Raw genomic sequence first — 15452 nt, forward strand, 5'->3', positions numbered from 1 at the left:
TATAGCGCTTTTCATAACCACTGGACATCTCGATGAGCTTTAAAACAAATGAAGTACTTTTGAAGAGTAGTCACTGTTGTAATGTAGGAAATACGGCTGTCAATTTGCACACAGCAAGCTCCCACAAACAGACATGTGGTAATGATCAGGTAATCTGTTTTTGTGATGTTCATTGAAGGATAAATATTGGCCAGGACACTGGGGAGAAGCCCCCCTGCTCCTCTTCGAGATAGTGGCATGGGGCCTTTGACACCCAGCGAGCAGGCAGGTGGGTCCATGGTTTAGCGACTCATCCGAAAGACAGTGCTGCGCTCTTGCTGTAGATTTTTGTGTTCAAGCCTTGGAGTGGGACTTGAACCCCGAATCTTGTGACTCAGATGTGAGAGTGCTACCTGCTGTGCAGAACCGTTAACTTCATGTGTAAGGTGGCTTGCAGTAGGTCCAAAGATTTGAATATAATCAATTTTTAATCTGTGGGACAACAATGGAGTTTGTCTTTATAGATTAGTGCTGTCAGTCAGCAAAGAATTTGGAGCCTTTTTCAGTATAAAACTGTTCTGCATTCTAATGTCATCTGATCAGAAGGCGTTCGCTTTATTTTGAGAGTTTTCTCCCAAGTTGTTAGCCCACATGTCCTCATCAATTCTAAACAGCAACACAAGATTGCAAATATAATCAGGATTAGATTCAGTGAGAAAGCTGTAACCTTAGCCTTAAGGTCAGAGACCTTGGTGTCAGGGAGATGAAGGTGAATACTTGGGTGTCTGTTGAACATCGCTACAGGTTACGAGAGCTAATCTTCAGAGGAGCGAGGACAAGAAGAGGGGAAGATTAAGGAGCAGGACGGTGCATCAAAACGGACAGTTGTTTTGAAAAGGATAGTTATCTGGGTCACACAGTAAGGAATAAAAGGTTGAAGCCGGTAAGGGAAACCCAATCCATCACCTACTTGCAGTTATTGAAATGCTTTGCTCAGACATATAACCTCACTGGAGTTTAAAAGACAAAGTGATGGAGTAGCAGTATCAGGACTTTAACTTGATCTATGCTGTACATCTTTTTCAGATCCCCTATTAATATATTCCTTTCACCATGTTACACCTAGAAAACTGTTTAAAAGTCATAAATACACTCAGGCTATCTGTGGAATATTTATTAATTCAGAAATGCCCTGGTATAGACCATGCTCAGCAAAGGTAGCACAGTGGTTATGTTAGGGGACTAGTATTCCAGAGGCCTGGTTATTGAGTTGGGATCAAGAGTTTAAATCTCACAAAGGCAGCTAGGGAATTTAAATTCAATTAATTAAATAAATCTGACAGCAAAAGGCTTGCCTTAGTAATTGGGTGACTGCAAGATTACAGGATTGTTGTGAAAACATACCGGGATCACTCGTCCTTTAGGGAAGGAAGTCTGCCATTCTCACCTGGTCTGGCCTATATATGACTCCAGACCCACAGCAATGTGGTTGATTCTTAATTGCCCTCTGCAATGGCCCGGCAAGTCACTCAGTTGTCAAGAAGCTGCCTCACAAGCACCTTCTCGAGGACGATTGCAGATGGACAATAATAAATGCTGGTCTTGCCAGTGATGCGCACATCCATTGAAAGGAGAAGATGTACCACGCACTGGTACAATGTGCCCGCAATGAAATCGGAAACCCTTTTGTTACTCGAAGCACAGAGGAAATTGCCCCCAATTAGGGTTGTCAACTGTAATTAAATGTATTCCATGGAGATTTCATCACATGACTTGCCCCCATGCTCCAGCCCATTAGTTGGCCAACACATCCATCCTTGCTCTGAAGAAGAGTCATATGGACTCAAAACATTGAAACTCTGTTACTCTCTCCACAGATGCTGCCAGACCTGCTGAGTTTTTCCAGCATTTTTTCTGTTTTAATTTTGTACCCACCCTTGTGATGTACTGCTTTCCTACACCAACTGGAAAGCCAAAGAGACAGCCATAAAAACAAAAAACTGCGGGTGCTGGAAATCCAAAACAAAAACAGAATTACCTGGAAAAACTCAGCAGGTCTGGCAGCATTGGCGGAGAAGAAAAGAGTTGACGTTTCGAGTCCTCATGACCCAAAGAGACAGCCAGTTGGCTAATGCTTGACTGTCAGTCAAACAGCCTTTTTCTCCTCCCCCATTTTCAATATTTTTATATCTGGGAAGGAGAAATGTTCACAGAAATGTCCCGATGATTTTTCTCTAGGGTTGTACACAGCAGTGCCCTGGAGATTGATCTTCAATTCTGTGAGACTCCAGGCCAGCCCTGCAGGATTGGCAACGCTCTGCGCAATGTGGTTTCCATTTTAGTAGGAGCCTCGGATCATCGGATTTTACCGGGTAGAATAACATTCAGTCCGCCTTGCCTATGCAGCTCTTTGAAGCAGCTATCCAGTTAATCCCACTCATTTCCCATGGGCTTCCAAATTTTTCCTTTTCAAATATGTACCCATTTCCCTTTGAAAACTTACTATTGAATCTGCTGTCACTGCCCTTTCAGGCAGCGCATTGCTGATTATCATAACTCAGAGCACAAAAAAAACTCCCTCATTTCCCTTCTAATTCTTTTGCCAATTATCTTAAACTTGTGTCCTCATGTTGTCGACCTTCCTGCCAGTGGAAACAGTTTCTCCCTACTTAATCTCCAAAATCCCTCATCGTTTTGAGCACCTCTTTTAAATCTCTCAGTAACCCTACTCTGCTCTAAGGAGAACAGTTGCAACCCTTCCAGTCTCTCCGTATAATCGAAGTCCATCATCCTTTGTATTGTTCTGGTAAATCTCCTTTGCCCCAAGGTCTTGGCAACCTCCCTAAAGTGTGGTGCCCAGAATTGAACACGGTATTCCAGTGGAGGCCAAACTACTGGGTTTATAAAGGCTTAGAATATCATCTTGCTTCTGTACTCTGTTTCTGTTTATAAAACAAAGCATCCATGTGGTTTTTTTTTTAATGACCTTATTGACTTATCCTGCTGGCTTCAACCTGTGTTGTTAATTTTCAGTAGACAGAGCGTTTATTTTTGAACTAAGTGCAGAATTAAAGGGCACGTAACAAAGAACAGGAAGTTTTGCCCCAGACCCCTTCAACTTGAACTTGTCCAACAGAAAAACTAATGTGCAAGGAACATGTCGGGGCAGTCAATCAGAATCCTTCTTTCCAATGTCAGCTTTGGGTGTGGAAATTGACCAGAGATACCAATTTCCTTCCCCATTATCTGAAAGGAACACAGTGCTCTCACACTCTCAAATGGAGATTAATGTTCCATTGTAGTCCTCTGCAAGATGAATACGCAAAGGACCCTTTATCTCGTTTTACTTGTTGCGAAGCCTAATAATCTTTGCCAACTGCAGGGCATTGGTCAAGGGGGCCAGAAGTCTTTGTAAATACCACAAGTAACGAGGTGCACATGAAATTTTAATGCTGTATGATTATGGGTTTTAATTTCTTTTGTAACAGACTTTGAAAGATTTGAAGATGGTTCCGAATTAGATATTGAAACTGAAAGCTTGCCAAGTGGTGCTTGGCAGAGGTTTGGGCATCTTGTGTTAGTGCAATGATTTAACATCCCTTCAGCATTTCAGTCTGTTTGATGAAAGGTTGTTGTTCTATTTTGTCAGTTTTTCCTCTCCCTTTCTCCTCCTCCTCATGTTCCGAGGGCTCAGTTCCATAACTCTCGGCTGTTACCCTCCATCCTCATGTATGAGATTCTGAAGCGAGTGTTGCTGGGCTATTTAAAGGGGACATTAGAATGCAGCCTGATTGTACTGCCATCTGGCACTCACTCACACACAGACACACACACATACAGACACATACAGACACACACACACACACACACATATATACAGACACACACACACACACATATACACACACACACAGACACACACACATACAGACACATACAGACACACACACACACACATATATACAGACACACACACACACACATATACACACACACACAGACACACACACATATATACACACACACACACAGACACACACACACATATATACACACACACACAGACACACGCACACACACATATACATACACACACAGACACATACACACACACACATATACACACACGCACACAGACACAGACACACACAGACACACATATACATACACACACACAGACACAGACACACACACACACACACGCAAATATACATACACACACGTATACGTACACACATATACATACACACACACATATACATACACATACAGACACACACACACATATACATACATACACACACACACATACATACACACACACACATACATACACACACACACATACATTCACACACACAGATACACACACACATACACACAGACACACACACACACACACACACACACACACAAACATACATTCACACACAGACACACACACACACACACACACACACAGCCTTTTACAAAGAGGGTGATTATATAACAATAAAAACAGAAAATGTCCCCAGCAGGTCAGTTAGGATCTGTGGAGAAAGAAGCAGATTTAATGTTTCAGGTTGATGACCTTACATCGCAACTCATCACAGAATCTCACAGTGCAGAAGAGGCCCTTCGGCCCATCAACTTTAAGCATTAACTCCATTTCTCTCTCCACAGATTCTGCCTGGCCAGCTGAGCATTTCTTGCATTTTCAGTTTTTATTTTAGATTTGCAACACCTCAGGACTCGATAATAGCCTCTCTTAACCTGGAGGCTCTGAGACAGATTGTAGCAAAATGCAAAAAGGAATTTTCAGCACTGGGCAAGTTCTGCAGTTAAAATGTATTAATTCCTGTTCTGCTGCGAAACCTTGCAATACCTGAGTCCTTAACCCATTAATAGTGTCAGGAGGTGGCACAGGCACATCTGGGGGGGGAATGCAAGGGTTGGTTGGCACCCTGGAGCTGTGCACCACTGTACATCTGATGGATCTTATATGAACTTGTGGATTTAACTGTTATTTTCACTTTCTATCGGTTGAACTGAGTTTCTCTCTCTTTGCTGCAGCATTTACAGAACCCTGCGAACTTCCAGACTGCTGCCACTGAACTTCTTGACTGGTGTGGTGACCCACGTGCCTTTCAACGCCCTTTCGAGCAGAGTCTGATGGGCTGCTTGACGGTACGTTAGCACAGTGTCGACGGTATTTGCCCCTTGCTGTTGTTAACATGGCTCCCTGACGATAGAGGTTAAAGCAACGTCCAGGCCTGGCGTGTGTTGTGCTCCTTTTGGTTGGCCAGCTCTTCAAGTTCCCCAGCAGGTGTGCACTCCAAAGGTCACCGAGTCCTGAATTCATGGGTCCCTCTCCTTTGACAAAAATGACCTCTTTGCACCTGTCGCGATTCCCAAGCGTCTCTGCTGTGACCTCCGAGCAGGAGGTTGTGAACACGGACAAACATTACCAAGGGTTTGCTTGCTCCTATTAAATCCATAGGCAAGGTACAACATGGAAGGAGAGAGAGAATGCAAAGTGTTACATTTTTTTTCAATCCGGTAATACTTTTAACCTCAGTGTCAGGAAGTTAAGTTACAAGATAATGCTCATGCTTTTATAATTGACGTGTGTCACGTGAAGACCAGTTACGTTTTATCCTGCTCATTATATTGCTATCTCTATTGGCACCTGTGGGTTTAAGGATCCCATTGCAGCATTCAAAGTGGAACATGAAGTTCGAGCATCCAGGTTAACCATCACGTCCCAAGCAAATCTCCAAGACTTGGAGTGGCTGTGCTATGTGTAAAATGGCCTGCTGTCTTATGTAACAATGGTCACTGTACTTCACAGTAATCCATTGGAAGTGAAACAATTTGAAATGTTCCTGAGAGATGTGACTAGAAGCTACACAGTTTATTTCTTGCACTCCATACACTGGCAGTGAGATGTTTAAAGCGGCACATAAGAAACAGGAGAAGGAGTAAGGTAAATGATCCTCAAGTCTGCTCTGCCATTCAGTAAGATCGTGACTGATTTTTCCTGCCTGATCCCCAAATCTCTTGATTCTCCCAAAATCTGTGTATCTAAGCCTTGAATGTACTCGTTGACTGAGGATGCCCAGCTCTCCGAGCTAGAGAATTCGAAAGAGTCGCAGCCCTTTGAGTGAAGAAGTTTCTCTTTATTTCAGTCCTAAATGGCTGGTGCCTTATTCGGAGATGGTGACCCCATGTTCTAGGTTTCCCAACCAAGGGGAAACGGCTTTTCTACACCTACACTGTCAACCCCGTTAACAATTTTACATGTTACAGTGAGATAACGATAAATACAAAATATGATAAATGACTCTACTTCTGAGGATTGTGGCTTCAGACGGTGGAAGACTTTCTGCAGACCTTGAGACACCCACCCAACACAATGTTATTTTAATTACAGATACGGTATCCTTTTATTCTCTCTGACCCTCTCTGCAGCCTTTAGAAACAGATTAGTTTTGAGCTTTATTGCATTTGGGAGGCAAATTAAAACCCATTTAGCCTCTTGGCATCATAATGACATTAGCATTGTGAGAGGTCTCTGTGCAGTTCACTATTAATGAGTGGGATAAGAGATTGTGCAGAACGTGTAAATATTTAAAAGCACTGCAGCATGCACTGCATATATATGTGTCTTAGAGAAATTAATTAAGCTTCTGCTCCTCTATTTTACACAGTGCTGCAGCAGTCAGCGTTTACAGCTGTTTTGGGCTATTCTGAACGCTGGTCCCACCAATAAATTGATTGTGGAAAGAGTCAGTTTTCCTCATTTGCCTTTCATTGACTCCATCCTTATTTGCCCTGCCCACTTTTCCAAAGTCCTTTATACTGGGTTAAGATCTCTTTAAGCGTATGTGAGTAAGTCTATTTTTTTTTCTCACATTCCCCACCCTTGCCCCCTTTCCTGAAGGCAGTGCCCGGTGAGTGGCTGTCCAGTCACATCAAGTTGGAAGTTCTTCACCATTCATGGGTGACAGTGAGCGAGGCCGTCGACTATTCAGGTTTCTCGCGCTAAGGCACACGGTTATCACTGAATAGTGACCATGGAATCATACAGCGCAGAAGGAGGCCATCATGAGTGTGCTGGCTCCTTGAAAGAGCTATCCAATTAGTCCCACCTCCTGCTGCTTTATCCTCGTAACAAATTTCTCCTTTTCTAGTGTGTTTACCTTTTGAAAGTTACTATTGCGTCTCATTCCACCACCCTTTTGGGCAGCACATTCCAGATCACAACTGCCTGCATTTTTGCTCCTTATCTGTTTTGGTTACCCAGTATCTTAAATCAGAGCCCTCTGCTCATCACCCTCCTGCCGGTTGAAGCAATATCTCCCCACCTATTCTGCCTAAACCCCTCAGAATTTTGAATTCCTCTTGTGAAGCTCCCTTCCTGGGATGGGGAGGTTTGGACTATGAGGAGCGATGGAGTAGTTCAGCTCTATGTTCCTGGAGTTTAGAAGCATGCAGGGTGATCCAGTTGAAACATATGAACTTCTTCAGAGGTGCTGTAGGTTTCTAAGATTTCTAAGGTTGCCCAACTTCTCTCATCTCTCCACATAACTGAAGTCCCTCATCCCTGGTATAATTCTAGTAAATCTCCTCTGCACCAACTCCCAGGCCAAGATACCCTTAGTAAGCACGAGGCCTGGAATTGAACGCATTACTTCATAGCTGAGATCTAACCAGTGGTCACAAAGTGAACCACATGCTATTTTTCCCTCTTTATCCCAGGGACCCTAAAGTCAATAACAGACTCTGTGAAGAGAATTATCAAGGTACACAGTTGAATTGTGTGCGCTCCCTATCTGTATAACTTGCTGCAATGCCCCATGTTAATTTTCCATTAAATTTGGCAGATAGCACAAAAACATGTAAACCAAGGATTAATGTACCACTGGAATGAGGGACTTCAGTTATGAGGAGGTGTTGGAAAAGTTAGGACCCTTCTCCTTGGAATAGAGAAGGTTGGTTAAGAGGTAATCCGATAGAGGTTTTCAAGAGGGTGAGAGATATTGTTAAGAGCAGCTAGTGAAAAGTTATTCCCTCTGGTGGTATCCTGAGGTCAGAGATTCAAAATCATTGCTGAAAGGATCTAGAGAGGAGAGTTTTCTTAATGAGTTGTCGGCTGGAACATTCTCGTGTTGTGGAAGCAGATTCCTTAAATAATTTTAAAAGCGAGTTAGGTAGTTGTGGGTGAGGAATGTACGGTGTTGCAGACAAAATGCAGAAATGTGGAACTAAACATGACTGCAATTTCCAAAGAGCCAGCACGGGTACAATGGGCTGAATAGCCTCCACCCCAGGACTAGATTGGTTCCTGGGATGGGGAGGTTTGGACTATGAGGAGCGATGGAGTAGTTCAGCTCTATGTTCCCTGGAGATTAGAAGCATGCAGGGCGATCCAGTTGAAACGTATGAACTTCTTCAGAGGCGCTGTAGGTTTCTAAGATTCCTGTAATCACCCACAGGGGGCAACTGGTTGATGCTGGTGTTTATGCTTCACATGGACCTCCTCCTGCCCCTCCTTCATTCAGCTTCCAGTCCCACTCCAGGGCTTGAGCACAAAAATAAAGGCCAAAACTCGAGTGCAGTACTGAGGGAGTGCTGCACTGCTGGAGGGTGCTGTCTTTCAGATGAGGTGGTGGGTTGGGGGAGAGGAGAGGAAGGAGGGGAACATGCACAGCGATTAGAAATTTGAGAATTGAAAGCATTTCCTCTTAAGTGTTCCTGGCTTGAACTGAAACATTTCAGAGGGAAGTAGGAAGCATTCCTCACTGTTCTCTTGCTGAAGTTTCTCCTGAAATCTTTATTTAATTTATTAGTGGCAACCTTTTTATTTAATGACCCTTGGCTTTGGACTAGATTGGCTCCTGGGATGGGGAGGTTTTTCCCATGAGGAGAGATTGAGTCATCCAGGCTGATGTTCCCTGGAGTTTAGAAGCATGCGAGGTGTTCCAATTGAAACATATAAATTTCTTCAGAGACTTGACAGGCAGATGCTGAGAATATGTTTCCCTTGACAGTGGGGGTCCAGGGGTCCAGATCACAGAGTCAGAGTCACTGAACAAGGGTTCATCCATTTAGGGCTGAGATGAAGAGAAATTTCATCACCCAAGGGGTTGTGAATCTCTGGAGCCCTCTACCCTAGCGGGTTGTGGACGCTCAGTTGGTTGTATTCAAGACTCCGGTTATAGATTGTTAGCGTTTCAGGGAATCGAGGGACATGGTGGGGGTGGGGGGCTATCAAACTCGATCGGGGGCATGCATATCACTGGCATTGAAGTAAAGAAACAAATCGAAAGCCTGAACACTGCTTAGTATGCAATCTGTTACCATTTTTTCTTCTTGGTCTGCTTCCCCTCATTTAAATGGAAGGACATTGGGTTGTACACTGGATTATTCTGGCTAAGAATTTGTGCTGCTGTTTCATTAAGAGAAAGCAAACTGATCTGCCCCCTTGTGGCAAATGTTAGAAAGCAACAGCATGTACTTCACGATTGCTAATGCTGAGACTCTTTGCTGTCCAGCTTGGGGACCATTTTGCTGCTGATATTTTGTACACAGAACCAATCCATCATTTGACAGTCCCCTGAGTTACTAAACAGTGCCTCGGATCTCAGCAGTGACGCTGGACTGTTAGCAGAGACTAATAAATCGAATGCAAAAGTATAAATGCTACAATTTGTAAGATAAGCTGGTTTGCCTTATCTTTACATTTAAAATGTATAGTGTTGACCGAGCCCGGTAACATCCAGATTGATGCAGTGGCCCTTTTCCTTTCACACGTGACCACACAGGTCTCTGACTTGTTTTTTTTTAAAAAAAAAAGCAAGGGGTCCTTTGAGTAAAGCAGCCAGATGGAACAGGATTCTGCTTTATGTCATGTTCGCAGACGGTTAGCAGTGATGATGTTTAATGTTTTTTGGCAAACAAGTTAATACAGCTTTCTCTGAGAATCCGGACAAGTAATTCAGCGGCTATTAAAAAGATATTAACCTTTATGTTCGAGTGTGTTTAGCTACTGTCGCATTACAATGTGTACATCCCTGTTTTCCTCCCTGTAAGGTAGTGTGTTCACTCTGCAGTAGCAGTGGGAAAGGGCTGTGCAGTTTTGGCAGGCAGCCGTTGCATATTTGATTCAGGGCCCTTTCCTTTGTTTTGATAGCATGTACACTGGTTACCAGGAACTTTGGATGATGCTGTTTAGCATGCCTCCCTAATGGTTCTGCTCTAAATGCATGGAATTTAGCCAGCACAGAAATTTTGTAGGCGACACTAATCCCTCCAATAAGTTTGACGCTATTGAATTGAGGTTTCACAACATGTTTATTCGGACTTCATTTTTTCTGCTCCTTTGGCCCAAGTTTCACATTTCGTCACCGTGGGCTCGTGTCCCACACCAGCCAAAGCAAAAACACTGTGGACGCCGGAAAGCAAGGCGGAAAATGCTGGAAAGCGCTTAGCGGACCCGGCAGAGAAGTGGGGGCGTGGGGGGGGGGACACCGAGTTAACATTTCAGGTCGACGATCTGTCATCCGAGCGGGAAGAAGGTTTGATAGAGCAAATAACCACGGGCACAGGGGATGGGTGAAAGAGCCAGAGGAAGATTTTTTATTTTTGTTGCATCGTGAGTTGTAATCAGGAATGCGCTGCCTGAAAGCGGGATCGAGGCAGATTCAATTCAGAACAGAATTGGAGAAATACTTCACCCATATAGCTCTGCATTTTCTTTTTAAAGAGCTGCGGGGGGGGGTGGTGGGGGGGTGATTTATTTCCCTCATTAAAATTCAAGGAATTAATTCAGTAATGAGGAACAGGAATGCGCCATTCAGATGCTCCACCACGTTCTGCCGTTCACTTAGACCTCGGCTAATCTCTATTTTGACTCCATCTGCCCTAAGTTCCTTATCATCAATACCTTTGCCTAAAAAAAAATCAGTGTTGAAATTTTCAATAGGCCCCCAGGCTCAACAGCATTTTGGGGGATGGAGGTGGGGTGGGGGTGGAAAGAGTTCTCAATTTCTGCTACCCTTTGCATGCAGACATGCTTCCTGACAGCCTGATCAAACTAGCACCCCCACAGGAGTTGCCCCACTGTACTCTGGCATGGAACTGTCCCTCTTCCAGACCTCGGAGACGGTGAGACCCTGTATCTGCATCAGCGTTATGGGGGTGGAAGTGGTCTTTGTTCGTAGCACCGAGGGCCGGATTTGGCGGGGCGCTGCGGTAAGACTAGTTGTCATTTACTGGCCAGTTGGGACAGGATGTCCTGCTTCAGTCGATGACCAGTAGCTCTGCTGGGTCCCAGCAGCAGCAGGCAGGGATGGTGGGCACCGCTGGGACACCAGGCAGTGCCAATCAAGATCATCACTGGAGCCGCGCACACAGGCGTGGTGAGTGGGGGGGGTGGGGTTGCGAGGAAAGGGTGGGTTTTGGCAGGGTCAGGCTGGCAAGCCTGGTGGCGGGGGGTGGGGCATTGCCGGATTTGAGAGCCTAGGGTGGGAGGGTAAATGGGAAAGTGTCACCATTGTGGGGTGGGGGGGTTTTGCCTGCAATGGACACAAGGGATCCACAAAAGAGGATCTCTCCACCGCCCCCCCACCCCCCTACCCCCCACCCTCACCCCCACTCCCAGCTAACCCAACAGCAGCCCCCACACAACTGAAGCAGCTGGGCCTCCTGCATGACATGGGCCACCCCAATGCTGCAGGTAAAATAGTGGCAGAGACCGGGTGAGACCCTTGAGTGGCCAGTAATTGGCTACTCAAGGGCCTCGATAGGCCCAAGGGTGGGCAGGCTTCCAAACCTTCCCCCGCCCTCCATTAAAATTGCAGGTGGGTAGGAGGGGGTGAGAAGGCCACAGGCTGCATTTTATGAACCCCCCCTGCTTTCAAACCCACCGGCAGAGGAGAGTAAAATCCAGCCCACTGTGCTGATCCCCCCACTGTGCTGATCCCCCCACTGTGCCCGATGTTTTTCCATTGGCTTCAATTGACCCAGCATAACAGGGGCTGCTGATTGAGTTTGTGCTTGCTATGCTAAACTTCCACCAAAGCCACTCACTGATGATAACGTGAGGAAGCCATTGGTGAGATCCACTCTTCACCTCTTCCGCATCTCCAGTGTTTACCTGGATACATGAAAGTAGGAGGAGAAACTGGGCTGCGCACCCCTCTTTCCATGGAGTTGATACATCGCTCTCTCTCTGCCCAATAGCCTACCTGGTGTAGGCTGAAAGGGAATGATATGTTGGGATAGGCAGTTAGTCAAAAGGCTTAGTGACATCTCCATAAGATTCCAGTTAAATCCACAACTTCCCAACACTTGGTACCCTCGTGGCTCCAACAAGCGTCAATAAATATCTGTCACAGAAACATTTGTCAGTTTAGTTCGGAGGCCACCACCCCAGGATTTATTGACTCCCATGTAAAAGCAAAGAGCCACCTTTTTTTTTATTATTGACAAAATTGTAACAAGCGTTTCATCTTGCCGCTTTTCAGGAGGTGAAGCTCTGTGGCGTCCCTGTGCTCTGTGAAGCTGACAGACCCACCCTGCTTCCTGCAACCAGCCATTATTGATGGTGGCAGCCAGTTTTCACGTTGATCGTTGAGTCAGCATCAGAGCTGAACTCAGTCTGTCCATATCCAAGCTTTTGCATGTGTCCAGCCTCCAGTGAGGGTGGACGGACAGTAAACAAGGACAACTACCCAGCTTGATTTTCCTCCCTCTTTATACTTTCTCTATCCTCTCATGTCCTGGGCACTGAGACCAATTCTGGCACCCAGTTACAGGCCAGAGTTTCAAATTGGAGTCCCCTCCAATCCACTGGCTCGGTCTCAGATGATATTTGGCGGGGGGGGGGTGGGGAGAGAAAAAGAAATTTTACCCAGATTGACCGCTAAAATATTGTATTAATCCCGCCCCTGGTGCTGGAAACTGGGAAGTCTCTGGATTCTGGAAACAGTTGAAATCTTCAAAACCCATTGCTCAATTTTTGTAAGGTGAGGGTGTCCAGGATATGGAGAAAAGGAAATAATGGAGTTGTTCTACAGACAGGAGGTGATCCGATTGAACTGGTTTATGGGGCTGAATGGCCTCCAGCTGCTCCTATGCCCAGGTATCTGATCTCAGCCAGGGGAGTAATAGTGCCGCATTTGACCTCGGCTTTCATGGGTTACAGAACTAAGAAAATGGCCTGGTTTAAGCTCCAGAGGCCTCAATGGTGAGGCTGACCCCCTCTAGTGAGGCTTCAGCACCTGGTAGGGAAGAATCAAATTGGTGAGAAAAACTATTAAACAAACGTAAAGCCAGTGTGCAACCTGCATAGAGCTTTCAACCTCCCTGTATTCTCCCCCTGTAAAACCTTCTCCAGGGTCACTGGCCCCTCTTTGTGACATCTCAGCCCCATGTGGCCTTTACTTGTGTGTGATGTTTGATGTTGAGTGTCACCCGGCTGTAGGATATTGTGGGAACCCAATTCTGTGTTCAGCCAGCCAATGCACTTGCAACCTCAGAGGGAGAAAGCTAAAGTGGGTCACTGGATAGGCTGACCCACTTCCCCCTTCCTTCACTGCAGGCACCCCATGGCCAGCTGTGGTGCCCAGTTAACCACTGACACTGAGGTCAGTAACCTCGACCCAGATTGGGGATTAAACCTGTAGCCTCCCTAGTCTAGATCACTCTAAGCCAGGATACAAAACCACTCACCTGTGGTGGCTGGAGCTCAGTGAAAGGTTGTTAACTTTTGCAGAGCAATATGATCCTCAAATAAAACACTTTGAATATGGGGAGAAAAGGCAAATCCCTCAGACACAAGTACTCTGTAACATGACTGTTTTAGAAATGGAGGAGCACTGAGATTCTCTGATGGGCCGAGCGTCAGGATTAGGGCTAGGCAGTAAACAGTTTGAAAAATGTCAGCATCTTAATTCTAATCCACCTCCCCCAGGACACCCGTCCACTGTGTAATTCTAGACTTCCACTAAACAGAGCCTCCCATGTTTGAAAGTGAAAATTACTTTTACAGCCAGTTAAGATCGAACTATTTGTGCCATTGAACTTTGACCCTGGGCTCTGGCTCTGCGATTGGCTGGAGTCTGGGGGTCGAGGAGCAGAAGTCACTGGCCTGAAAACAGACTGAAAACATGAACTGATATCATCTGACGAAAAGGTCTCTAATTCTTAATAATAAAGCAAAATACCGTGGGTGCTGGAAATGTGAAGAAAAACAAAGTGAACATTTCAGGCCTGCGTTCTTACATTAGAAGAGAACTGATGGAAGGACACAGACCTGAAACATTAACCCTGACTCGCTCTCCACAGACGGACCTGCCGGACCTGCTGAGCATTTCCAGCATTTTCTGTTTTTTTTTTATTTCTAATTCCTAACTGATATCAGAGGAATGTTTAATACGACAGTTATATTCCAGCATTACCATTGACCGCACTGGCTGTGGTGCTCAAATGAATTTGAGGCCACACTGGTTTGTTCAACAGCACTTCAGTACCACCTCCAGGGGTCAACATCACTTCCTGCCCTTTTGGCTAGCTCCAGGTAGATTAGGCATTCAAACCAGCGACGGGGGGAGATAGTGACGCAGTGGTGATGTCACTGGGCTAGTAATCCAGAGGCCCAGGCTAATGCTGTGGGGACAAGAGTTCAAATCCCACCATGGCAGCTGGTGGAATTTAATTAATTAAAAAAATCCCTGGAATATAAAGCTCGTCTCAGTCATGGTGACCATTGAAACTATCATCGATTGTCATAGCGACCCATCTTGTTCACTGATGTCCTGTAAGGGAAGGAGATCAGCCCACACGTGACTCCAGGCCCACAGCGATGTGGTTGACTCTTAACGGTCCTCTGAAATGTCCAGTTCAAGTGCAATGAGGGATGGGCAGCAAATGCTGGCTTTGCTCACGTTGCATGAAAAGAATTTCTTTTAAAAATCCAGGCTTTGAGGCAAAATCTCTCGGGGAGAAAGCAAACCAATCCGAGGCGGCTGCACTTTTATACCTTCACCAGGAGGTGGGCTTCACTGGTAAGGCCCAGGATTTATTGTGCATCTCTAATCTCTAATAAGTTGACGTCTTGAATACAACTGAGTTGCTTGCTAGGCCATTGCAGAGGACAGTTGAGCGTAAACTACTTTGCTGTGGATCTGCAGTCACCTATAGGCCAGACCAGTTAAGGACAGTAGATTAAAGGACATCAGTGAAACTGAGGGGTCTTTACAATAACCTAGTAGTTTCACGGTCACCATATTACTGACTTTAGTTTTTTTGTTCACCCTGCCGCTGCTTGTAGCCCAGGAGTCTTGCTGTTTGTCACACTCGCCTGTCTTGCTCCATCCTCACACATCCACTGTAGCTGGTCTGGAGCTGCTCTGTGACGTCCGTCATCCAACTACACCCAGGTTGACCCCTCTTCCTGCTGCCCTTCACTTTGCCCTCGAGAAGAGATC

The 15452-nt window shown here is 45.5% G+C and overlaps 1 protein-coding gene across 8 annotated transcripts in view; it reads left to right on the forward strand.

Moving 5' to 3' along the window:
- Positions 1–15452, forward strand: part of zmiz1a (zinc finger, MIZ-type containing 1a) — a 411800-nt gene that overhangs the window by 237729 nt on the left and 158619 nt on the right. For all 8 annotated transcript variants that reach the window (XM_041176087.1, XM_041176086.1, XM_041176089.1 and 5 more), the window contains exon 4: positions 5032–5145. In XM_041176087.1, the coding sequence (XP_041032021.1) occupies positions 5032–5145 (114 nt within the window). The remainder of the gene's footprint in view (positions 1–5031; positions 5146–15452) is intronic.

Source organism: Carcharodon carcharias, chromosome 28, assembly GCF_017639515.1.
Source record: "Carcharodon carcharias isolate sCarCar2 chromosome 28, sCarCar2.pri, whole genome shotgun sequence".
Classification (NCBI taxonomy): domain Eukaryota; kingdom Metazoa; phylum Chordata; class Chondrichthyes; order Lamniformes; family Lamnidae; genus Carcharodon; species Carcharodon carcharias.